The 25,711-nt window shown below is 49.2% G+C and overlaps 1 protein-coding gene across 4 annotated transcripts; it reads right to left on the bottom strand.

Annotated features, from left to right (window-relative positions):
* Positions 1-514: 514 nt before the first annotated feature.
* On the bottom strand, positions 515-21,725 carry TCN2 (transcobalamin 2). 4 transcript variants are annotated; one of them, XM_074206347.1, is made up of 10 exons: positions 21,651-21,725; positions 16,221-16,422; positions 11,381-11,573; positions 10,487-10,641; positions 9,292-9,453; positions 5,948-6,120; positions 5,168-5,348; positions 4,328-4,502; positions 1,892-2,007; positions 515-1,660 (listed from the first exon to the last, which is right to left on the bottom strand). In XM_074206347.1, the coding sequence occupies exons 2-10, from the start codon at positions 16,282-16,284 to the stop codon at positions 1,599-1,601; spliced, it is 1,281 nt and encodes a 426-aa protein (XP_074062448.1). In that variant the 5' UTR covers positions 16,285-16,422; positions 21,651-21,725; the 3' UTR covers positions 515-1,598. The 4 variants fall into 4 exon arrangements, with proteins under 4 accessions (XP_074062448.1, XP_074062446.1, XP_074062445.1 ...); XM_074206345.1 differs by lacking the exon at positions 21,651-21,725 and adding an exon at positions 17,305-17,508; XM_074206344.1 differs by lacking the exon at positions 21,651-21,725 and adding an exon at positions 17,317-17,508.
* Positions 21,726-25,711: the final 3,986 nt, after the last annotated feature.

Here is a 25,711-nt window from a genome sequence, read left to right as displayed (position 1 = left end):
AAGAGAGTCATCCTCCCAGGCCCGGGCCTGGGCAGGGAGGAGTCGCCGGGGGACACGGAGAACTGAGTCACTGGCAGCTGAGGCTTGGGCAGGCTGCAGCTCCTGGGCCGCCAGCTCAGAGATGTAAACTCCAGCCCTTGGGCTTCATCACCTCAGGATCAGACTCAGAGCCTTGGGGTGGGGGTGGGGTGTCCAGGACCCAGGGCCCCACCCAGATGGAGGCTGTGGTGGCCTGGTCCAAGTGAGTCTGACAACAGCCCCCCCCTCCCCCCTGCTGGTCCAGGAAGAAACCAGGCCCAGACCAGCTGCACATGGCAAGTGCCTCTAAGGATAAATGGAGTAAAGAGTCCATCCTTCACCTCCCAGACCTCTGCTTCTCCTTCCCAGGAATCCCCTCCTCCCCAAAGGTTTTTGTGCCACCTTTGCCCAGCTGGGAGATGCCACTGGTGGGTGGTCACCTTCCCAGATGTGTTTCAGATGTGCCCCCCTCATTAATGAATAGCAATCTCCAGGCTTCAATATTGATGATTTAATGATTTTTGAAAGACCCAGAAACCAAAATCCACTGCAGGGGGGAACTGGTGCTTAGAAGAAAGTGAGAGGCCCCACTTGAGTAGGTACAGTCCCCACTGGGTACAGAGGATGAGATCAGGGCTCCAAGAAGAGGTCAGAGGTGGGGCTGTGGGGGGAGCCAGGGCCCTCAGAGCCCTCACTTCCGAGATTCTTGGGGGCCCTATCAAGGACAACAAGGGTCAAGGGGACTTCAGATCACAACTGGCTCACAGAGGCAGAGATGGAAAGGGCTCGAGGTTCAGAGCCTCCATTGAAAACTGAGGCTCGGGGGCAGCTAGGTGGCGCAGTGGATAGAGCAACCACCCTGGAGTCGGGGGACCTGAGTTCAAATCCAACCACAGACACTTCATAATGACCTAGCTGTGTGGCCTTGGGCAAGTCACTTAACCCCATTTGCCTTGCAAAAAACTGAAACAAAACAACAACAACAACAACAAAAAAAACCCTGAGGCTCGGAATGATCAAGAGATTTGGCCAAGATTTCCATGGGGTGATCAGAGCAGCATTTGAACCAGGGGCTCCGACTCCCAGATCTTTTCCCTAACCATACCACACTGGTCCACAGTCCCTACAGACTGCCCAGAAATCATCACAGAAAAAAATCGCCCAGGAACTCTGGGCTTCCCTGCTTCAGTCTGTTTCCTCCTCAGCAACGTGAGGGCTGGCTGGATCTCTAAGGATGCTACAGTGGGCAGGTTCTCTACCGGTGAAGCCTACGGTGGCCCAGCATGTGGGATGGTGGAAGGTAAGGCCCGGGACCTCAGTTCTGAGGCTCCCTGATGGGAGGTCCTGGGCAGGTGGCCATGCCTGGATAGGGAGGGGATGAAGGGGCAGAGGGACAATTAGGCCAAGAGGCTACGGGCAAGATGCCTAGAGGGCCGGGTCTTCTGAGGTCACTGTCAACCCACTGTCCTTAGTGGGTTGTGGGAGGGTTATAATAGGCTCTGATAAAGGTTCTTCACTCCCCACTCTCTCCTACTCTTGAGGCCAAAGGGAGTGGCTTGGTCTCTGGATGCTGGAGCGGCCTACCAGCTGGCCAGGCTCAGAAGGATGGTCTCCCCGTTGTGGGGCCGGTAATTGGCAATTCCTGCAGAGACAGGAGCAGGCAGGCTGGGGCTAACCAAATAGGGGCCCCAACAACTTCACTTGTCCACCCCAGCAGCCGCCCTGTCTCATTTCTCCAAGGCTCCTGAAAAGGACGGGAGGGAAGCCCTCCAGAGGAAGGGCAGCCCTGGGCCATATTGTCTCTCCCACCTCCTCACTCCCCCCAGGAAGTGTGGGGGGGGCGTGCTTGCCAAGCAGGGTCCTCCAGTCTTACCTTGCTGCAGGGGGGTGTCTGGGACACGGAGGAGCTGCCAGTATTGCCGTTCTCCGGGGCGTACACCCATCACTGAAGTTAGAAGGGGACCAGACAAGGTGGTCTCAGTTTGGTACCTGCAAAAAATGGAAGCAGCTCATGGGATCTTAGCTCTCCAGATCATCACTTTACAGAGGACGAAACTGAGGCCCAGGGAGAGGACAAAGCTAGGAAGTGGGAGACCTCATGGTCTTCAGTGTCCATGGACCAGGAGGGAGGCAAAGTCAGGATGGTGGGTCTGCAAGCCAGAGTTTGAGCCCTTCCCTCTCAGCATCCTACCTCCCAGGACCCGGATCCTTCCTAACATTACTTCTCCTTTACACTTCTTATACTTCTTCCTTACATCACCTCTACTTCCTACCCATTTTCTTCTTTTAATCTCATGTAAACCCATGAGGCAAATAGGGCTGCTATGAACTGTATTTTTCAAATGAGGAAACTGAGGCCAGGAGTAGACAGGCAAGATAGTAGTAAAGACTTGAACTCAGGGCACCTGGCTTCCCATTCATATGGTGGGTTTTTCCCACTGTCCCTCACTGAGTGACTCCTTCAGGGTAACCCAGTAAGGCATTGGAAGATTCTGGAAAGGGGAGGAAGTCTGACTCCTGCCCAGAGCAGAGAGCTCTCTGGAACTTGGGTCTTTGTCTCATCCCCCATCTTGGAGAGTAAGTTTGGAATCCATATGGGGATGGGATACTGGAAATCACCTATCAGCCTTGTGTAGGCTCACAGATCTGGGCCTGGAGGGACCAGAGAAACCCTTCAGTATTCCCCATTTTGCAGAAAAGGAAATTGAGGCTCAGAGAGGATTTCCAAGAGACTCATAGATCTAGAACTGGTATGGATCTTAAGACACTTTGACAGAGAAAGAAACAGGCCCGGGGAGGGGAAGGGAGTTGTCCAAGGTCATACGACCCACAAGATGCAGACCAGGGATCTGAACCAAAGTCCTCAAGCTTGCTAATCATCCTCAGTTCCTTCAGTCTTACCAGATGTCCAAGTCCCGATATTATTAGCAGAAAAATATGTGTACCCCATGAGGCCTGGCAAAGTGGAGTCACATGCTAGATTGGAGTCAGGAACCAGTCTTTGACTTCTGCTTTCAACCTTTACTGGCAGAACCAAGGAGGGGAAGTGGCAAGGAGGGGGGGAGGTGTCAGGAAAAGAGTTTCTGTCAGTCTGGAGATAATGGCCCCCTCCCTGGAGATCTTCAAGCAGGGACTGTCCAGCCTCATTCTCAGCTAGCTCTCACTAGAAAGTTGAGCTCTGATCCCGGTCATCAGGCTCTGATAGAGGACTTCCCATCTCTTCCCTCACTGGAATACAAGCTTCTACTGATGGTGGAGTTGTGAACAGACCTGACCATTCTGGAGAGCACTTTGGAACTATGTCCTTTTTCTCAGCAATGCCACTATTAGGTCTATAACATAAAGAAAGAATAATAAAGGGTAAAAAGACCCACATGTACAAAAATATTCATAGCAGCTCCTTTTGTGTTGGCAAAGATTGAGATTGAGGAGATGCCCATCCATTGAATAATGGCTGAACAAACTTGTAGATTGAGGAACTTGTAGATTGAGGAGATGCCCATCCATTGGATAATGGCTGAACAAATTGTGGCATATGAATGAGATGGAACAGTATTTTTTTTTTTAGGTGCAAGGCAAATGGGGTTAGGTGACTTGCCCAAGGCCACACAGCTAGGTAATCACTAAGTGTCTGAGATTGGACTTGAACCCAGGTACTCCTGACTCCAAGGCCGGTGCTTTATCCACTACGCCACCTAGCTGCCCCTAGGAACAGTATTATTCTTTAAGAAATCATGAGCAAGGACCACTAGGTAGCTCAATCAATAGGGCACTGGCCCTGAAGTCAGATGGATCTGAATTCAAATCAGACCTCAGACACGTGATACTTAATAACTGTGTGACCTTGGACAAGTTACTTAAGCCTATTACCCCGGAACCACAATCAAACAAAAAAAGAAGTTTAAAAAAAAAAAAGAAAAATCATGAATAGATGGATTTCAGAAAAGCCTGGAGGGGCAGCTAGGTGGCGTAGTGGATAAAGCACCGGCCTTGGAGTCAGGAGTACCTGGGCTCAAATCCAGTCTCAGACACTTAGTGATTACCTAGCTGTGTGGCCTTGGGCAAGCCACTTAACCCCATTGCCTTGCAAAAACTAAAAAAAGAAAAAAAAAAAAAAGTTCTGAGTTCAAATCCCAGTATATTAGCAGGGTGATCCTAAGCAAGTCTTTGATTTCTCCAGGTCTCCATTTCCTCAGTTCCAAAATGAGGATAATCTCCCTTGAAGGATTTTTCTCTATTGAATTCATAAATTTGATGGGCTGTGGAAATGGGTATTCCTCTTATTTTCATTGTTAAGGGAGCCTCTTACGTGAACCAGCCCTCCTCCTGAGCCTTTTTCAGAACATCCTCTAGTGTGGCCCCCTCAGGGACCAAGTACTGCCGGTCATGAAGAATCAGGAACTTCCCTGTTTGGACTCTCAGCCAGACCTCAATGTTCCGTTGGTCCTGGGTCAGTGGGACAGTAGGCTCTGCTTCCAGGACACCTAGTCACAGGGTCAGAAAAACAAGGTAGGGAAGGGTGTCATGGCCCCAGGGACCCACTTGGATTCAGTTCAAAGGACTGGGCTGGGGTGCTGTGAGGGCCTGGCCTTGTGGGCTCAGATATGTTGTGGGAGATTCCAGGAAGCAGAGACCCTGAGGGTCTGCCCTGAAGGCCAGATGATGAAAGTCTGTTCTGCACTCAGTGTGTCCCTGGGAAGGGATCCCCAGGCCTGGGACAGTCAGGGAAGGCTCAACATCTGGAGCCATCCTCTGAGTCCTCATTGAGTCCTCATCTGTTGTCTGAGGGCCCAATGAGGTCACTTTGTAAAGGGCTTTGCCATCAAGCCATCTGAAGTTGATTATCATTACTATTAATGGTGAACTGTTCTTTGGATTAACAGGACCCTGGGGGGGGGTCCAGTCTAGATGGCCACTGAAGTACCACCAGCTCTTGGGCTATGATCCATGAATCTCGGGGGGGGGGGGGGGGGAGCTGGGTCAGCAAGCAATTATTAAGCACCTGATGAATGTACAGTAGTAGTAGTATAGGTTTTCATTTCCCATAAAAGCAGGGGCTGACTTCCCCCTTCTTCCCCCTTCTCCTTCCCTCCTTCCTTGTCTCCCCCTGTCCCCACCCCTTTCCTACAGGTCTGGCTGCATCTCTCACTTCTTTCATCATTGCAGTCTAGCTGCATGAGGCTGAGGTAGGTCCTTCGGTGCAGGACGGGCAACAGCTGTGACAAGGGCATGGGGTTCTGGAAGGCTCCTGCCTGGAGGCCCTTCAGAACAGCATCCCCAACCCGCAGGCAGGCTAGCTCTGACTCAGGTGAAGGGGCTTCCATCAGGGCCTGGGGATGGCAGGAAAAGCACAGACTGAGAAAACCAGCACCCATCCAGAGATGGACCAATGGGAACCCCAGAGGTGATGGTCCCATCCAACCCTTTCATTTTATAGAAGAGGAAACTGAGGCCTGGGAAAGGGAAGCAGACAGACAGATGGCAATAAAGATGAGGGAGAAGAAAAGGGTGAGAGAGGCAGGTGACAAAGAGGAGAGAGAGAGGGAGAGGAAGAAGAAGAGGGGCAGCTAGGTGGCACAGTGAATAGAGCACCAGCCCTGGAGTCAGGAGGACCTGAGTTCAAATCCGACCTCAGACACTTAATAATGACCTAGCTGTGTGATCTTGGGCAAGTCACTTAACCCCACTGCTTTAAATAAAAATTTAAAACAATAAAATAAAATAGAAGAGAGGAGGAGGAGGAGGGAGAGGAGGGGGAGAAGGAGGAGAGAGGGAGGGGGAGGAGAGGGGGAGAAAGAAAGAGAGAGAGAGAGAGAGAGAGAGAGAGAGAGAGAGAGAGAGAGAGAGAGAGAATGAAAGCATATTTATTAAGGACATTTATCTTGCAATGTTCCAGGCAAACTAGACACCACCCAATGCCCACTCCTACCTGCAGGGCCAGAGGGCTGCTATATAAGTTTCCAAAGTAACCTTCTGGGGTTTCATTTTCAAGAATCTTGTCCCTCAAATGCTTGGATGCTCTGAAGATCCGCGAGTCCAGGCCTGCGTTGAGGTCAGAGGCCTGCAGGCAGGTGAAGGCCAGACTTGCCACCGCTGCTGTGTCTGGAGAGGAGGATACAAAGTAGGCTTGAAGCAGGGATGGGCTGGCACTAGCCACTCTCCCCGACCCTCAGTCCCCCAGCCTCCTGAGTATCTCAGGGCCATGCTGTGGCCGTGGTTCTCCTCTGGGCCAACACCATCCCCATGACCTGAGTTTCTCAGTGAGACGCAATCTGGAGACAGAGGACTTGGGTTCAACAAGCCACTTCTCTTCTGCACTTGATTCCTTCCTTTGCTGAAGGTTGAGGGGAGGGGGAGAGTTGGCTTGGTGGCCTCTGAGGTCTCTGGCAGCTGGCCTACTGAGGTGCCGCCTCGGCAGCCTGAGCCCCAGGTCCCATGCTAACAAGCAGCTGAGCCCTGGCCTCTTCCAGCTCTAATTAGACCTCAGCCATGAGATATTAAAGGGCCCAGAGGACAGCCTCCAGGGGCAGTGCAGGTGCTCCAGAGAATCCCTGGAGAGAGCTTAGCCAATTATGAACAGGCTTGAGCAGGCAGAAAAGCCCATGACCCTAGTGAGCCTTGGAATGCTATGAGGGCCCAGGACTGATGGACATCCAGAGTTAGAAGCAACTGGGGTGGCGAGAGAGCCCTTAGAGCCTGAACTGCCTGAGCTGGGGGCAGAGCTAGAATATGGACTGCTAGAACTGGGAGGAAGCTAGAGCATGGGTGTTAGAGCTGGGGGGGACCTAGAACATGGACCATTAGAACCAGGAGGGAACTAGAACACAGACTGTTAGAGCTGGGGAGCTAGAACATGGACCATTAGAGCCAGGGGGAGCTAGAGCACAGACTGTTAGAGCTGGGGAGCTAGAACATGGACCATTAGAGCCAGGGGGAGCTAGAACACAGACTGTTAGAGCTGGGGAGCTAGAACATGGACCATTAGAGCCAGGGGGAGCTAGAGCACAGACTGTTAGAGCTGGGGAGCTAGAACATGGACCATTAGAGCCAGGGGGAGCTAGAGCACAGACTGTTAGAGCTGGGGAGCTAGAACATGGACCATTAGAGCCAGGGGGAGCTAGAACACAGACTGTTAGAGCTGGGGAGCTAGAACATGGACCATTAGAGCCAGGGGGAGCTAGAGCACAGACTGTTAGAGCTGGGGAGCTAGAACATGGACCATTAGAGCCAGGGGGAGCTAGAGCACAGACTGTTAGAGCTGGGGAGCTAGAACATGGACCATTAGAACCAGGAGGGAACTAGAACACAGACTGTTAGAGCTGGGGAGCTAGAACATGGACCATTAGAGCCAGGGGGAGCTAGAGCACAGACTGTTAGAGCTGGGGAGCTAGAACATGGACCATTAGAACCAGGAGGGAACTAGAACACAGACTGTTAGAGCTGGGGAGCTAGAACATGGACCATTAGAGCCAGGGGGAGCTAGAGCACAGACTGTTAGAGCTGGGGAGCTAGAACATGGACCATTAGAGCCAGGGGGAGCTAGAGCACAGACTGTTAGAGCTGGGGAGCTAGAACATGGACCATTAGAGCCAGGGGGAGCTAGAGCACAGACTGTTAGAGCTGGGGAGCTAGAACATGGACCATTAGAGCCAGGGGGAGCTAGAACACAGACTGTTAGAGCTGGGGAGCTAGAACATGGACCATTAGAGCCAGGGGGAGCTAGAGCACAGACTGTTAGAGCTGGGGAGCTAGAACATGGACCATTAGAGCCAGGGGGAGCTAGAGCACAGACTGTTAGAGCTGGGGAGCTAGAACATGGACCATTAGAGCCGGGGGGAGCTAGAGCACAGACTGTTAGAGCTGGGGAGCTAGAACATGGACCATTAGAGCCGGGGGGAGCTAGAACACAGACTGTTAGAGCTGGGGAGCTAGAACATGGACCATTAGAGCCAGGGGGAGCTAGAGCACAGACTGTTAGAGCTGGGAGGGAAGCTAGAACTTGGACTGTTAGAGCTGGGGGAACCTAGAACACAAACTGTTAGAGCTGGGGGAACTTAGAACATGGACTGTTAGAGCTGGGGAGAACCTGGAACGTGGACTGTTAAGAGCTGAGGGAGAAGCTGTAACATGGACCCTTAGAACTGGGGAGGGGAGCTGGAACACGGACCATTGAAGCTGGGGGAACCTAGGACATGGACTATTAGTGCTGGGGGAGAAGCTGGAATGGGGACCTTTAGAGTTGGGAGGGAAGCTGGAACATGGAATGTTGGAGCATACTTATCAGATGCTAAAAAAAGAAAAATGACAGCTTTGGGAAACCAGGCACCCTGCTGGCTCCTTGAAGATGAGAACTGGCCCAGCCATTGTGGGAAGCAATTTGGAACTATGGCTCTAAGCCGACCATACTCTTGGAATAGACTGGAATATCAATACAAGGCCTGTGTTCCAAAGTGGACAAAGAAAAAGGGAAAGGACCATCTGCATAAAGCTATTTATAGCAGCTCTTTTGTTGTGACAAAAAATCGGAAATTGAGGGGATGCTCGTCAATCCGGGAATGGCTGAACAAGCTAGGGGAGAGGAATGGGATGGAGTCCCAGTGTGCTGTGAGAAATCATGAAAGGCAAGGTTTCGGAGAATGAGGGAAGACTTGTAGGAACTGATAGACTGAAGTGAACAGAGCCCAGAGAAGAATCCGTACAATAACAATAGGACTGTGAAGATCACCAGCACTGAAAGACCTAGGAACTCTAATCAGCCAGAAAACTGACAAAGAAGGCTACCCACCTCCTGAGGCAGAGATGGTGGACTTAAGATATGTGTTTTAGCATATGATCAATAGGCACATTTGTATGCTTAACTAGGGATATTTATTATAAGAGGTTTTTCTAAATTTTGTGAGATTAGTTAAAGAGAAAATAGATTATCAGGTATGAAGTGGTAGGGGGAGGGGGGAATCTTACAGAAAAGAACATAACTGTGAGAGGTCTTAGCATATAGAATTCAGAGCTGAAAGAGAACCTAGAAGATACATTAGATCTCAGACCTATCAGAGAAAGGCAAATCTGGGCTGGCCCATGAATCATAGAATGTTCTGAGTTGGAAGGAACCTTAAAACGGGGTGTCAGATCTTGGGGGGCACAGAATGGGGGATATCAGGAATGGGAGGGGCATCTCTTCCCCACAGTTGGGTGATGAGCTCTCCTGCTGTGAACAAACTCCTATCCCCCACCTGGTCCTCCTGCCCCAGTCAGGGGCACAGAGCGATCACTCACCCACAGAGAACTGGTTTCTGTGGAGGAAGAGGTCATTTTCAGCAGCGTACAGCAGCTTCTCCACCACGTGTCCAGGCACCTTCTTGTCATGCACACACAGTGCCAGGATGGCCAGGCCGTACTGGTAATAGCTGGTGAGAGGGTGGCCCATGTGTTCGTGGCCTGGAGGGAAGACCCCCCGGGGTGGTCAGGACTCCTGCAGGGGCCCATGACTGTACCCATTTGGCTTCCTTAGGACTGCCAGTAAATCTGGGCAGACCTGAGGGATGGCTGTGAAATTCTTGTGGGGTTTTGGCTTCATCTTCCAAATTGGGTAATATTATCCTTAAAGAAAGGCAGTATGGGGTAGTGGCTAGAGAACTGGCCCAAGTCAGAAAGGCCTGGGTTCAAACCCAGCCTCTGACACATGTGGGCTATGTGACCCTGGGATCCGTTGCAGTCCTGCTTGGGTGGAGAGAGCTCTTATATGGAAGAAATAACAGATCTCCAAGTGTTATCCCCTACTCCAGTGATTACCTTTAATAGCAATATCTTGTGTCTTGGAGAGCATATTGTTATTCAGTTGTTACAGTCACATCCGGCTCTCTGTGACCCCATTTGGGGTTTTCTTGGCAGAGATACTGGAGTTCTTTTTGCCATCTTCTCCAGTTCATTTTACAGATGAGGAAACTGAGCCCAGAAGGGTGAAGTGAGTGGCCCAGGTCACTCAGGGTATGTCTGAACCTGGATTTCCTATACAAAGGCCTCTCATCCCCCTGCAACCACTATTGTCTCACCACAAAAATATATATTTTGTGTCGTTTTCTATCTCCCCTGAGAGAATGGAAGCTCCCCAAGGGCAAGGGCTGTCAGATTCTCCTATACATCATCGGATCATGCCCACGCTTCCTTTCCCTCTTTCCTGGCCACTGTGATTTCATTGATTTGGGGCCCATGGACCCAACCAGGTGGAGCTTCTAGAGCACAGTGGACAGGACTTGGGAGTAGCCGTAGCTCTGCCCATCCCTCAGCTGACCTTGGACCGGGGACTCCCAGATAGAGCTTTCACTCTCCTTCCAGAGCCCAGCCCCCTGCCCCATCCTCCACCATACAAGAGGGGCTTCAGTGCAGTGGGCAGTTCACCGATGTCCACTGCTCTGATGGTTTATTCCCACCAGAATGGCCTCCTCTTGCCGGGGCTCCCCGGCCCACTCACCTATTTGATGTTTCTCTTCCTCCAGGTAACGCTTGAGCTGGGTGACCAGTGTGTTTCCTTTCCTAGTGCCGATATCCTTGCAGCCTCCCCGCACAGCCAGCAGATAGAGGGCCAGCTGGCCCGTGGAGGGCTTGGGCTGCTCTACTGGTGGATGGCTAGAATCCGAACAAGAGCGCTCAGAGAAGTCTGTCGCTGCTTCTGGCTCCCAGAGCAGCTCCTGTCCTGCTCCTCCAACTTGCCAAGAAGGGGATGGTGATCACAGAACCAGGACTACAAGACTGGAATGGACCTTGGCGGTCATCAGATCCAACCACCTCATCTTACAGGGGAGGAAACTGGAGCCTGGGCAATGCTAGTGACTTGTCCAACTTTCTACTGGACCGAGGGGCAGAACCTGGGACTCGAACCCAGTGCTTGCCACTCTTCCCATATGACCCTATGCTTCTCTATGTCCATGGCATGCATACCTCCCCATTAGATTATAATCGCCTTGAGGGCAAGGATTCTGTATCTTTTAGCATCTAGATCAGTGCTTGGAACATATGGGCTTGGCCTGTGATTTCTCTGGCCTTGGGAATCCCAGGTGAGAAAACTTTCTCTGCCAGCGCAGGTAGCCAGATTCTTTGAAATATGATTTTAGAGAATTACCAGGGGGAGACTAAGAACCCAGTGTCCACCCAGGGAGGAAGCTCCTCCAGGCTGGAAGCTTTCATCTTGATCTCCCAATCCACAGCATCGATAATTACCTGCCCCTCACAGGTAATTACTAAATGTTGGTGGAACTGAAATAACCTAAGGCCTCCTCCCAGGTCTGAGCTGTGCCAGTAAGGAAGCCAGTCTTTCCCTAAGTTGGCCCAGGATCAGTGGGGCAATGAGGGGCACAGGCAGCCATACCTGGAGAAACTCTGCTGGTAATGGATCATGAGACTGTTTAGATAGAGTTCATCTTGGTCCAAGCTTGGCTGGTTGGAGAGGCGGAGTCCCACATAGATGCTGGGGTTTAAATCTGATGGGGATCGCCGGTCCATCCATCTCAGGAGCTGCTGTGTGGCCCTCCCCACCACGTTGCTGTTTGCAGGAGGGATTTCTGAGGGAGAGAAAGAGATGAAGATGAGAGCACTTGGAGCAAGTTATTCAAGCTCTCAAGTGCCTCAGTTTCCCCATCTTCAAAATGACGGGGTTGAACTAAATGACCTCTAAAGTTCCCTCCAGCTCTGCCTATTATCCTATCTCTTTGGTTAGGATCTTTCTCTCTTTGGGTCTCAGTTTATCCATTTGTAAAATGAAAGGGTTGAATTAGATGCCCCTACCCCAAGGCTGGCCCTATTTAAGGCCTAGCTGGGGAGCTATTTCCTCTTAGAAGTCTTTCCAGACTCCCCAAGGTGTAGAACATGTTGTCCTTTCTCTAGTCTCTAGATGCATGTACCCCCTGGAGCACTCTGGCTGCAGCCTCATGGGACCCCCTTCCTTGGAACTGAATGGAAGCTAGTGATTCCAAGAGCAAGAGTTCCTTCTACCCAACTTCTCCAGTTGGCCAGTCCTTGAGGGTAGACCAGGAGCAGTGGGAAGGCTTGGGGTCAGCAAACACTGTCCTGAAGGTCTTCAATCAGATGCTGGAGGAGAATCAGTTGTTAGAGAGGGATTTCTGTTCTAGTGTGTATTGTGAGGCCCCTTCTGGGTCTGGGGGTTTGGGAATTTTGTGATCCTGGGCAGGGAGATCCCTAACCTAGAAGAGGTAACTAATACAAGAGAATTGGTTTTTGTAAAAATGTATTCATTTAGCCTTATTTTGTGCAAATGATGTTTCTTTATACATTACTAAAATATTCTTGTTTAAGAGTAAACATAATACCCCCTCCCCCAAAAAGTATAGCCCCACATGAGTGATAAAGGAAAGAGAAAAAACTTAAAATTAAAATGACAAATGATAATAATAATAATAATGATAGGTGCAGCTAGGTGGCGCAATAGATGGAGCACCGGCCCTGCAGCCAGGAGCCCCCGAGCCCAATCCAGCCCCAGACACCCAACAATCACCCAGCTGTGTGACTCCAGTCAAGTCACCCAACCCCATTGCCCTGCAAAAACCAAAAAAAAAAAAAAGACCCAAAATAAAATAATAATAGTAATCATAGTAGGGGCAGCCAGGTGGCGCAGCGGACAGAGCACCAGCCCTGGAGCCAGGAGCACCTGGATAATCACCCAGTTGTGTGGCCCCAGGCAGGCCACCCAGCCCCATTTGCCCTGCAACCCCCCCCCCAAAAAAAGAATAGTAAATGTGCTTCAGTCTGTGTTCCAACACCACCAGCTCTGTCACAGGTGGATCACATGATAAGTCCGTCACTAAAGCTACTTCCATAGCTTTCCACCGTTGCCATTGCTGATTGCAACCCCCCCTCCATTCCTATTTCCCCACTATCATGTACTGTATTTTCTCTCTACATGAGAATTGTTATCGATAAATCATCAACTATTAGTTGATAAAATATTGACAATTATCTATAAATGTATGTTGAATTACAAAGTGGAAAGTTTAAGAAAGGAAGGAAGGAAGGAGGGAGGGAGGGAAGGGAGGGAGGAAGGGAGGGAAGGAGGAAGGAGGGAAGGAAGGAAGGAGGGAAGGAAAGGAGGGAGGGAGGGAGGGAAGGAAGGAAGGAAGGAAGGAAGGAAGGAAGGGAGGGAGGAGGGTGGAAGGAAGGAAGGGAGGAAGGGAGGGAGGGAGGAAAGAAGGAAAGATGGAAGGGAGGAGGGAGGAAGGGAGGGAGGAAGGAAGGAAGGGAGGGAGGGAGGGAGAGGAAGGAGGGAAGGAAAGAAGGAGGGAAGGAAGGAAGGAGGAAAGGAGGGAGGGAGAGAGGGAGGAAGGAACAAGGGAAGGAGGGAGGAAGGAACAAGGGAAGGAGGGAGGAAGGGAGGGAGGGTGGAAGGGAGGAGGGAAGAAGGGAGGAAGGAAGGGAGGAGGAAGGAAGGAAGGAGAGAAGAAGGGAGGAAGGAAGGAAGGAAAGATGGAAGGGAGGAGGGAGGAAGGGAGGAAGGGAGGGAGGAAGGAAGGAAGGGAGGGAGGAAGGGAGGGAGGGAGGAAGGAGGGAAGGAAGGGAGGAGGGAAGGAGGGAGGAAGGAAGGGAGGAAGGAAGAGAGGGAGGGAGATGGGGGAGGGAGGAAGGAAGGAAGGAAGGAAGAAACCAGACACTTTCATTGTAATGGCCAAGCTCAGTCCAAGAGAAGATTTGAGGAAATCTTTGTAGAGGTGGGGACCTAAGGGTATAGTCACTCTTGTTTGCTTTTGCCAAAATGTCTTTTTCTTCCCTCTTTTCATCCTGTAAGGGATGGCTTAGACAGTTGGGATTCAGAGAAGGATGTATTCAGAAAAGGTGTCTATAAAAATGAAAAAGGAATAAAAAATTTAATAGTTTGTTGTATGGGATGCAAAGGGAAGCAGAGGTGGGGGGTTGCAGACCCCAATGGTCAGTCTTCCCTTCCTTTGAGAAGGGTGACGCACTTGGTGGGGCTGGCTGTCTGGGCCCAGAAATCTCAGATCCCTACTTTAGGCCACCTCAACTGGCAGCCTTTACCCACCAAATATCAAATTCAATAGAGGTTTTAAGGATCAACTGAGAAATGATCAGAGAGGAGAAGGTTCGGTACAGGATGGGTAAGTCCAATGGCCTGGAAGACAAAAGACCTTCTGGGGAGACCTTGGGTAAGTCATTCTGAACCTCAATTTCCTCACTGCTCTCAAAGCTTGCTTGATGGGGAAGGGGGGGAGAGGAAGATCTCTGTTTTCCTCCTCTTTTAAAGGGAGCAGCCAGAGAACCCAAGTCAGCCCCTGAACCTAGATGGAGAACACCTGGTGAGTCTTGGCACAGGTCTGGACTCCAGATAAGATGGGGAGATAAGAGCTGAAGGAGAAGTGAGAAATTCCTGCAGGGTCCTTTGAGGAGAGAATGTCACATTAACTGTTTCCTTTCTGAGGACCTGGGGCTGTTTCCTCTGCATTATAGATTTCTGAGATCCCTCCCAGCTCTGACATCCCCTGTTCTAAGGCCCCTCCCAGCTCTGACATCCCCTGTTCTAAGGCCCTTCCCAGCTTTGACATTCTAAGATTGTATTAGGTCACAATTCAGAAAGTCCTTTGGACCCATCTTTGTGCCATAGGATGAAATCTGGGGCAGGGAGTTCCTAAACAGAAGGCAGAGCTTTGGAAAGAGAACTAACTATATTTGGAGTCAGGAAACCTGGGTTGGAGTCCCAGTTCTTCCCCTTCCTTTCCGCATGCTCTCTCTGGGCTCAATCTCCACCTCCATAAAATGGGGCAACACTACTTTCACTCCCCCTGTCTTGTTTCCCTGAAGGGCTTTGGACACAGCCTCAAGGGCTACAGAAGTAGAGAAGAAGAGACCCTGGAGGATCATGATTGACTGCAGACCTTGAGCTGACAGACCTTGAATGTCCTGAGGAGGCAGACATCATATCCTGGAGCTGGAGGGGCCCCCAGAAGCTACCTAGTCCCAAATCCCCTTATTTTAGAGATGAGGAAACTGAGGCACAGAGGCAGCAGGAAATGACTTGCCCAAGGCCACACAGCCAAGTGGCAAAGAAAGCACCTGAACTTAAAGTCTCTGATTTCCAGCCTAATGCATCAGGGAGCTCTCTAATGGGTTCAGGTGACTGGGAGGTGATTTTTTGCTATGGATCAGCAGCAGCTTCCACCCTGGCTCAGAACACAGGATATCACTCATGCCGATGCTACAAGAAAAAAAAAATCCATCCTTCACCTGGCTGATAAAATGTTATTTCCAAAGGCCAGGTCTCCCTTGCTTCGCTCAATAAACTCTGGCGGCTCCCTGTTGCTTCCAGGATCAAATGCAAAGTCATTTGCTTGACTTTCAAAGCTTTTCAAGCTGACTGCCATTGCTCCTCTCCGTGAAATCTCCAGCAAAGCGAGACGGCCTTCCTGCTGACATTCACACTTGGGATTCTGTCTCCTGTCTCTGAACTTTGAACAGGTTGTACCTTCCACCTGGGATGCCCTCCCTCTTCTTGCCTTTTAAAATCCCCAGCCCCCTTCACAGCTCAGCTCCAGGATCTTTCTGAGACCCCTAGCTGCAGGTGCCTCCCTCCTCCCGAAGTTACCTGGCATTTATTTTGCATCCAGGTACACAAGGTCTCCCCCTCCCAGAAGGTAAGCTCCTTGAGGGCAGGGACTGTCTGAATTTTGTTTCTGCAGCCCTGGGGCCTGACTGTGCCAGGGTGCCCATCCACACCTGCTGATTGATTCATGTTAGGGGAGACCCTGGTCTCTGCTCCTTAGTGTGTTGCCAGGGGAGGAATCATGTGGCTGTAATTTCAGGAGTCTGTAGCCTCGGGCAAAGCTTTCTGGCCTCAGTTTCTTTCCTTTTTTTTTTAGTTTTTTTTTTTTTTGCAAGGCAAACGGGGTTAAGTGTCTTGCCCAAGGCCACACAGCTAGGTAACTATTAAGTGTCTGACACCAGATTTGAACCCAGGTCCTCCTGACTCCAGAGCCAGTGCTCTGTCCACTGCGCCACCTAGATGTCCCTGGCCTCAGTTTCTTTATCAGTAAAATGAAAACAGTGGGACAAGATGGTCACTCAGGTGTCTATCAATTCTAGACCTGTGATGGAGACTATAATGGGAACCGAGCCCTCACCTGACCTCCAGGGACCCTTCCAGCTCGGGAGACCCCAGGATGCTGTGGGCCAAAGACTGGGTGACTTACCGCAGAGTTGGGTAGATGGTCCCAGGCAGGACAGGAAGACCAACAACTTCACAGAGAATTCCATAGTCCCAGTCTCCTAGGGGCTGGCCATGCAGGAGCCGTCTAGAGCAAGGGTTTGTCTGGAGCAAGGGTTCGGGCTACCCAGCCCAGAGTTCTGTCCTTTGTCACTGATTAACCTCTCCACTCCTTGGATGGGTCAGGGCTAAGTCAGCAAAAAGAGAGGGAAAGGGTTGAGAGGAAGAGAGAAGCTGGAGGGTGGCCAACAGAAGCTGCTATCACTTCTGCTTTTGTCCCCCCACCCCCTGGCTTTAACACCTCAAGCGCCGGTCCCATAGTAGGCCTTTAAGAAAGACTTGCTCATCAAATACTGCATGTGCTTTCCTATCTCCAGAGACTGGCGCACAGTAGGTGTGGAATAAACTTTGTGTGACTGATAGGTCAGGTGTGTCTGAATCTCCAGTGCCTAGACAGTGACTGGCGCACAGTAGGTGTGGAATAAATTGTGTGATTGATAGGTCAGGTGTGTCTGAATCTCCAGTGCCTAGACAGTGACTGGCGCACAGTAGGTGTGGAATAAATTGTGTGATTGATAGGTCAGGTGTGTCTGAATCTCCAGTGCCTAGACAGTGACTGGCGCACAGTAGGTATGGAATAAATTGTGTGACTGACAGGTCAGGTGTGTCTGAATCTCCAGTGCCTAGACAGTGACTGGCGCACAGTAGGTATGGAATAAATTGTGTGACTGACAGGTCAGGTGTGTCTGTATCTCTAGTGCCTAGCCCAGGGTGGCACTTAGTAGGCATGTAATAAACTGAAAGGTCAGGTGTGTTTGAACCCCCAGGAGAGCCCAAAGACTGGCACACAGTGGGTGTGGAATAAACATTTGTGCATTGAATCAAATACTTCCCCTCCCCCAGGGAAGGTCCTCATCTCTGGGGAGACTGGGGAAGGGGGGATAATGGGCAGTGGAAAGGCAGGGGGCCTTGCTGGGTTTCTGACTCAGTCCTTACCAGAGAGAAGAGGAGAGGAGGGGAGGGAAGGGGGAGAAGGGGAGATCCTAGGCCAGGCCCTCCTGGGCCCTCACCAGGAACCAAACCTGCTTCCTCCAGGGTGACCCAGACCTCAGCCCTCGGCTTCCTGGAGCCCCCCAGATCGTGGGGAGCAGCTTCCCGGGGATCTGCAGCCACTGAGACCAATGAGAGTCTCGTCCGGTGTCCCCGCCAGCCGTGCTAGAGAGCAGGCCTGGGCAGCCAAGCTTCCCTGCCTGGAGTTGCCAGAGAAAGCTAACTGGCCCGATAGGGGAGAGGGAGGAGCCCCGGCAGGAATGGGGCCCTTCTCAGGGACGCGGGCAGCCTGCTGTCACATGATGGGCTGCTGAAGTTGGCTGTCCTGCCCACCCCAGCTGGCCCCGGGGGCCAGACTCTCGCCTCGGGTCTGGGGAGCACAGCAGCCAGACCCCCGTGGCTGGCCGGCTGTTAGCGGAGGCGATCTGGAAAACCTGTCCCCAGAAGGTGTCTGGAAATGACTCCAAAATTCCCTCTGGCTGGAAATACGCCTCTCAGATCTCAGATCAGACAAAGAGAAAGGACGCCCCCCCCCTGCCCCCTGCCAGAAGGGACTCAGGAGAGTATTTCATGAATTCTCCTCATTTCTCATTTTACAGATAAGGCCAGAGCAGGGCAGGTTAGACCAGGCCTTCTGACGTAAGATCAGGGATCTTTCTATCACACTCTGGGGGGAGACATGTACTTTGGGGGGACAATTAGGCCTGGAAATTTTCCTTATCCTTGAGCACAGGGCAAGGAATCAGCCTTGGCTGGTTCTGGCACCCCCTTGACTGCCCTGGAACCCTGAGAAAGAGGACAGCCAGACAGGCGAGGGCAATGAGAGGGAAAGTTCAGGCAGCTGGGAAGCCTGGTTATCTCGGGGAATCTGTCTCTCCTTATGGCAGGCTGATATGACTGTTCTGATTGCCGTTATTGCCCCACAGCTAGCTGCCTTTCCAGATCCTTCTTCCCCTCGCCAATCTGCCAGAGTGTCAGCCTTAGCAGCTTTCACCAGCTCCCACTGCCTTATGAGAATAAAAAACCACAATTCTCCCACTGGACAGGACTATTGCCTTGGTTTTTGGTTTTTGGGTTTTGGTGCCCTGGTCCCTTTGAAGGTCTGGTGAAGCCCACCTCAGGAGAATGTTTTAAATGCATTAAATAAACTACATTGGATTTACTGCCCCCTCAAAAAAAAAAAGGGTTAGTGAAAATAAAGCTCTTTTTTTCCCTATCCTGATCATGATCCTGAGTTAAGAATTCCTTTTCTAATTCTTTCCTTTCATTTTACAGATGAGGCTCCACACAGAGAACAGGTGACAAGTGACTTGCTGGAAATCACAGAATCATAGAAGGTCAGAGTTGGAAAACAATGATAGCTTAATAAAGCAATTTAGCAAGCATTTTGTTTTGGAGGGCCTACTATGTGCTTGGAACTGGTTAGACAACTACAAAAATGAAAGTCCCTGTCTCCACAGGGTCTACAGCCTCCTTGGGGAAAATGGCAAGTAAGACTGGTTGCTGGGAACGGGGTCAGTCCTTGGAGTGTGTCCAAGTGTGCTTTGCTTAGGTCCAGTTCAAGGAACTACCAGGAAGAATTTCTTCCTCCCTCCCTTCCTTCCTTTTTCTTTCTTTTTTCCCTTCTTTCTTCCCTTCCTTTCTTCTTCTTCCTTTCTTTTCCTTCTTCCTTCCTTCCTTCCTCTTTCTTTCTTTCCTTCTGTTTTCTTCTTTCCTTTATATTTATTCTCTCTCTCTCTCTCTCTCCCCCTTTTTGGCAATTGGGGTTAAGTGACTTGCCCAGGGTTTCCCATGTAACTTCACAGGGAGTGTCTGAAGTCACATTTGAACTTAGGTCTTCCTGAATCTAGGGTCAGTGCTCCCTCCACTTTGCCACCCAGCTCCCCTGGTCTGAGCCGTTTCTGGTCATTTGTGATTGAGGTGCTCCTTCTGTGTAAGGAAGGAGAAATCTTCTAATGACTTTACTGTTCAGTCATATCTGACTCTCCATGATTCTGTGGACCACGCTATGCTGTGGTTTTCTTGGCAAAGATACCACAGTGGTTTGCTATTTCCTTCTCCTATTAACTTTGGGGCTAGATAAGGTCCCAGGACTGTGGAGTAGCTGAGAAGGTATTTAAAAGAGAGCAGGGACATAGAAAGTCATGAATGGGAGGAAGCAAGAATATGGCAGGGAGAGGAAGGTGGGCTCTGAATCTGCTGAGACAATCAGGACCAGACTGAGGAGAGGTTTTCAGTTCCAAACAGAAGTACTAGCAATAGTGAGCCACTGATATTTCTTAAGGAGAGTGATAAGGTGGTTGCTTCAGTAGACTATATGAGAGGTGATGAAGCCAAAGCCAGGGGAGACCCCGATAAAAAGGGAGAGAAGGGAATAGATGTAAAGGATGTTAGAGATAGAAACAAGACAGCCCCTGGCTGAATGGGCCCTGGGGTGGGGAGGGGGAGTGAGGAGCTGAAGATGGTCCTGAAGATGGGGACCTGAAGGTCTGGCAGGATGGCTGCATCCACCACAGGCAAGTTAGGAGAGAAAAGATGGTAAGTTCTAATTATAGACATCAGAGTGGAGGTGCCTTGTGGGTCCTCCTGAGCTAGAGAGAATCAAGGCAAGAAGGAAATGAGCATATATTAAATGCCTACTATGTGCCACACAACTACCTTAAATATTATTTTTATTCCTATTTATAGTTAAGGGAACTGTAGTCATCAGAGGTTAGTTAAGTGACTTTCCCAGGGTCAAGGAAGCGTCTGAGGCTGGTTTTGAACTCAGATCTTCCTGATTTTATCCACTGCATCACCTCCCTGAATAATCTGCATTGAGATTTTCACCGAACCCTTTGAAACTAATCCCTCATCACTTCTACTGCAAAATCGTGTCTCCTTGCCTCAAGTCTTTCCCCACTCCAATCCAGCCTCCACCCAAGGTGGATGTTTCCAAAGCATAGGTCTGATCACATCACTCCTTTACTCAATAAATTCTGGTGACTCCTTATTACTTCCCGGACCAAATGTAACATCTTATGTTACAGATCTTCACCATCTAGCCTCTTCCTATCTTTCCAGCTGATTTTTCTCCACTGGCCTCCTTGTGTTTGCATTTACTCACCTGGGTCAGAGGTCGGGTTTAAAGAACATGATAAGGAAATTCAAATGCTAAATGAAAAACGAGCGTTTACCAGAAGGCTAGTTTGTCCATCTCTAAGAAGGTAGATTTAATTCCATCAGAAGTAAAATACAAATGAAGCTTAGAGAGCTGCAGGCTTCTTGGCTCAGTCAGAAGTTAGAAAAAATTCAGTTTTTGCTGATAATAATAATTTAATGTACTTTTATGATGCCTTGAAGCTATTTATGGACCAAAGACCTATGGTGCATCTCAAATACTCAGTGCCGATGGAGCCGTATTGATTAGTGATAAGAACACTATCCTAAAGAGATGGGCTGAATGTTCCCAGACTGTCTCCAGTCAGTGCTGCCATTTACCTCAAAGCCAATCCCAATACAGCCAAACTTCCAACTGAAGAAGAGATTGTGAATGTCATTAGGTTTCCATCCTATGGCAAAGTGCCTGCTGTGGATTCTACTCCAGCTGAGATTTGCAAGGTGGGGTCCACTGCTCCCACAAAAGATGTTGTTTTTCCCAGTTACATGGCAAGAGGAGATCATCTCCCAAGAGTTCAAGGATGCCTCCATTGGCTAGCTCTGTGATGATCACCGGGGTGTTTCTCTTTAGTCATTGCTGGCAGTTCTTGCCAGAATGTTCCTTAATGGACTGATCGTTCACCTGGATGATGGTTATCTTTGTAAGAGCTAGGACTGTGTTTGCTCACATGCTTTTTATGATATTTTTATAGCCCTTTTATTTTGTTGGGGTTTTTTGCGAGGCAATAGGGTGAAGTAACTTGCCCAAGATCACACAAATACGTAATATTAATTAACTGAGTCCTGATTTGAACTCAGGTCCTCCTGACTCCAGGGTTGGTGTCCTATCCACTGAGCCACCTAGCTGCCCCCCCAGCTGATATTTTTAGGAATATTGTCAGATGCTTTCAATGAGGACAAAAATGCTTCAAGGTTAGCTACCACATTGAAGGCGAATTATTTAACTTGAAAAGGCTACAAGCTGAGGGCACAGTGGAGGGAGAATTAGTGCTCGGCTTTTGTTCACAAGATGTAACCTCTGAAGTTGAGATGCAGCAAAGTATGGATTTTCTGCTGTTTGTGCTGATTTTGACCTAACAACACCAAGAAATAGCACTCCACCAGCCAGTCCCACATCATAGATATGTGGAACCATCAATTTTGCAAATGGATTAGAGCAAATTCAATATTTATTGAATGGATAAGTTCACTTATCTTGGCAACTTACTTTCCAGGGATGTCCACATCGATGATGAAGTTGCTGCACGTGCATTGTCAGAGCTAGCTCAATGTTTGGGAGGCTCTGAAAGAAAATGTGGGAGAGAAATAGATATTAGACTGACCACCAAACTGAAGGTCTGCAGAGCTGTTGTGCTGACCTCATTGCTATATGCCTGTGAAAACTGGACAGCCTACTAGGGCCATGCCAGGAATCTGAATGGCTTCTATTTGAATTGTCTTAGGGAGATCCTGGCAGGAGAAGATACTAGACACTGAGGTCCTTTCTTAAACTGTACTGCCAAACATTCAAACTCTACTGCAGAGAGCATAACTCTAATGGGCTGACCATGTTGTTCTAATGGCAAAAGTACATTAGCTTAAAAACTTTTATGACTCACATGGTGGTCAGCAGAAGAGAAACAAGGTCAAAGTCTCTCTGAAGAACTTTAGATGGATTACATGATATGGGAGACACTGGCACAGGAACCCCTGCATGGTGTGCCTGCATCAAAGAAGGGGTGATCTATGAGCAAACTAGAATTGCAGGAGCTCAAAAGAAAAGTGAGATGTGCAAATTTAGAGACATCTCCCCTCCAAGTGCTCATCTGTGATAGTCTGGTCAGCCACAGTCAGATGTCCATTCCAGGACCCTGACCAAGTGAGGCCATTTTGGTTCCCTTAGAAAAAGACAACCACAGACCAGCCCCACAGCTGGAATGCTGCCCTCCTCCCACCTAACTCTTAGTTCCCTGGTTTCCTTCAAGTCCTCCCCTCCAAAAGAGGCATTTCCTGATCCTTCTCTCTGGGTTCCCTTATTTACTGTCTAGACCTTGTATCTATCTAGTTATTTCCATGATGGCTCCCCCATTAGATTGGGAGCTCCCTGAGGACAGGTATTCTTTTCACCTTTCATTAAATGTCCAACCTTTGAAGACAGCCCTAATAAGAGCCTAATAAATGCTTGTCTGACTTACAGACACAATCAGAAAGATAGAGGCACTGATGATGATGATGATGATGATATGGCCAAAGGACTGAGAAATAGGTAAGCAAAGGACAAGAAGGGAGGCAGTGTTGAGAATAAGGGATGAAGAAGAATGAGCACCAAGGGAAGGTCTTTGGCTTAGCCTTCCCTCATGTCTCTACCCCGCCCCCCAAATGTATTTGTAGATTATGTCCCCAAGCTCTTTGGGACTCAAGGCCCTCTGCAGGACTGTCCTCCTGAAACTAGAGTTATATTTCTCTCCTAGTTCTGCTTCTGCTTCTTCCAATTTCACTAGGATCCCTCTACTACCCTCTCACCAAGGAAGGTCCCTTGGTGTAGAGGCTTGAAGAGCTCAGGGAAGTTCCTGGCTTCTCTCTACCATCTTGATTCCACTCATCCTGTGGCCTTCTCATCCTTGAAAATCCTTCCAATCCTGAAATCCCTCCTCTCATTGGAGAATTCCATTGGAAGAAGGATCCAGAGGCAGTTCCTTCATTTCTGTCTTAGCTCTCCTTCCAAATCTCTGGACTTTGCTAACATGCTCATGAGCAACCACCTCTCCCTTTTCTGTTCTTCCACTCCTTTTTACATGTGTCTTTCTCCACTAGAATCTTGACTGGTTTTCTTTTTTTTCTCCCTATGTGTATCTCAGGCTCTAAATACAGAGCCCAGCACTTTAGATCTGTTTAATAATGTTCCTTGTTAACTTGACTCCTGAGCCCCCACTGATGTACTTTCCTTTAACAATCAGCCAGGAGACCCCATGAGCTCCTGGCAAAGACACTTTTTGAGATGGCTCTGCAAGAACAGTAGCCACGAAACATTCCCCATATAAATTCTTTAATTCCTTGGAATAAGATGAACTTCTTGAACTTTATTTTAAATCTTGGTACTCTATTGTGATTATTAGTTGACTTTTACTTTCTATGCCTGATGATACTTGTCCTTTGGTGATGCCATGACAAGCACATGAATTGGATTTGAGTGAGGGAGACTGTGCTCAGTCTCATTTTCGCCTCCAGAGTCATCTGGGTCCAGTGCCCAGGTGTATCAGGACAACTGCTGATAGCTCTGGATGAGAGGTAATCAGGATTAAGTGACTTCCCCAAGGTCACACACCTAGTAAGTGTCTGATGTCACATTTGAACTCAGGTCCTCCTGACTCTAGAGAATAGTACTCTATTCACTGTACAATCTAAATAAATGAATTAGGACACCCTGATCTATTCTTTTTCTTCTTCCTTTATATCAACAAGGAGGTCAATGATGATTCTAGAGATGTTTCTAGTGAGTGATGAAGTAGAAAGCCATCAAAAAGCATTTATATGCCCACAATGTTTCCTGAAAAGAGACAAGATTGCCTAGTGGCCAGAGAGCCAGCCTTAGAGCCAGGAAGATCTGACATACATTAACTGAGAGTTCCAGGCTACCTAGGCTAGGTTGCAGAGAAGGCTCCAATATTCATTGGTATAGCTCCTGAATTGGAAGTTTGGCAGACCATTGCAAAAACCTTATTGCTTATGTGTCAGGTGGTGCAGTGGGTAGAGCACTGGCCTTGAAGTCAGGAGGACAGAGTTTGAATCCAGCCTCAGACACTTGACTCGTACTAGCTGTGTGACCTTGAGCAACTCACTTCACCCTGATGGCCTTGCATTCAGGGCCATCCCTAGTTGGCCTGATCCATATCTGGTCACTGGACCCAGGTGGTTCTGGAGGAGAAAGTGAGGCTAGTGACTAAGCATAGCCCCCTCCTCACTCAAATCCAAATCACGAGTTTGTCATGACATCACTTCCCTGCTATTGTGGTCTTCTTTGGAAATGAAGGGCAAACAGTGGTATTAAGTGCTGGCAGCAGGCAGGAGACAAGTATTATTACAAAGAGAAAGGGGATGAAGAAAGTGGCCAACTTCCAGAGAAGATGGGAGGGGATCAAGAGCACAAGCAGGGGAACTGATCTTGGTAAGAAGGTCTTCCTCTTCTTTAGAGACTGGAGCTAAGGAGAGTGACTAAGATCTTGAATGGGATGGCTTTTCATCTTGTTTGTTTATTTATTTAGGTTTTTGCAAGGCAATGGGGTTAAGTGGCTTGCCCAAGGCCACACAGCTAGGTCATTATTAAGTGTCTGAGACTGGATTTGAACCCAGGAACTCCTGACTCCAGGGCCGGTGCTCTATCCACTGTGCCGCCTAGCCACCCCGGCTTTTCATTTTAAGAGAAGAAAACTAAAGCTCAGGGCAGGGCAGAAGCAGAGTCAAGGCCAAGCTTGGTCAGGTGTTCAAGATCCTTTACCATCTACCCTCATCTCATCCATCCAGATCATTTCCCTTGACTTCCTTAGAATTCTTTCCTTCAATCAGACTGGCCTCCTCCCTCTTCCTCAAGTGGTTTTAGTCATTCCTTTCATTAAGACCATAGTTTCCCTTTTAGGAGTCTCACATGGCCCTCAGAAAACACTCCAATCTCATACTATTTCTGATACAGGAGCAGCCTGTGTTGATGTCCCTTCTCCCATCACCTCAAGTGGTCTATCAGGACAACAGCTTCTGCATTCTGCCTTATAGAGACAGAACTTTTTGAGAGCCCCTTTGGGACTACTGGCTGGGGAGCCAGGCCAGTCAAATTAGAGTCTTCACTCCCCTTTTTATTGGCTGTATGACCTTGGCTAAGTCAGTGCCTCATCTGAAAAATGACATTGACACTTCTTACAGGATACCATCATGAAAAAGCGTGAGGTAATAAAGAAAATGTTTAAGGATAGAAAATTAAAATCTGGCTCTGACTCACCAGCTTGGTGCGCATGGACAATTCATTTCACTCTGAGCCTCAGTTCCTTCGTCTGTAAAATAGAGATAAAAACAGACTCATAAAGCTCAAATGAGAGAACGTGCGGCAAGTTGGAGGTTCGTCAAGGTAGTGTTAGGTGCTCTGCTAGAGATTATTTTTCATGCTTTTACCTAAGGGACATTTGCTGTGTAAACAGGAGGCCTAGACAAGCCCTAACATGGGCTCAATTCCTTCTGTATCTTGGAAATGAGACTTTTATCAGAGTCACTTGCTGCAAAGATTTTCTCCCTCAGTTAAGT

Source organism: Macrotis lagotis, chromosome X (genome assembly GCF_037893015.1).
Source record: "Macrotis lagotis isolate mMagLag1 chromosome X, bilby.v1.9.chrom.fasta, whole genome shotgun sequence".
Classification (NCBI taxonomy): domain Eukaryota; kingdom Metazoa; phylum Chordata; class Mammalia; order Peramelemorphia; family Peramelidae; genus Macrotis; species Macrotis lagotis.
The sequence above is the reverse complement of the archived record's forward strand: the minus strand, read 5'-3'. Positions and strand labels throughout refer to the sequence as shown.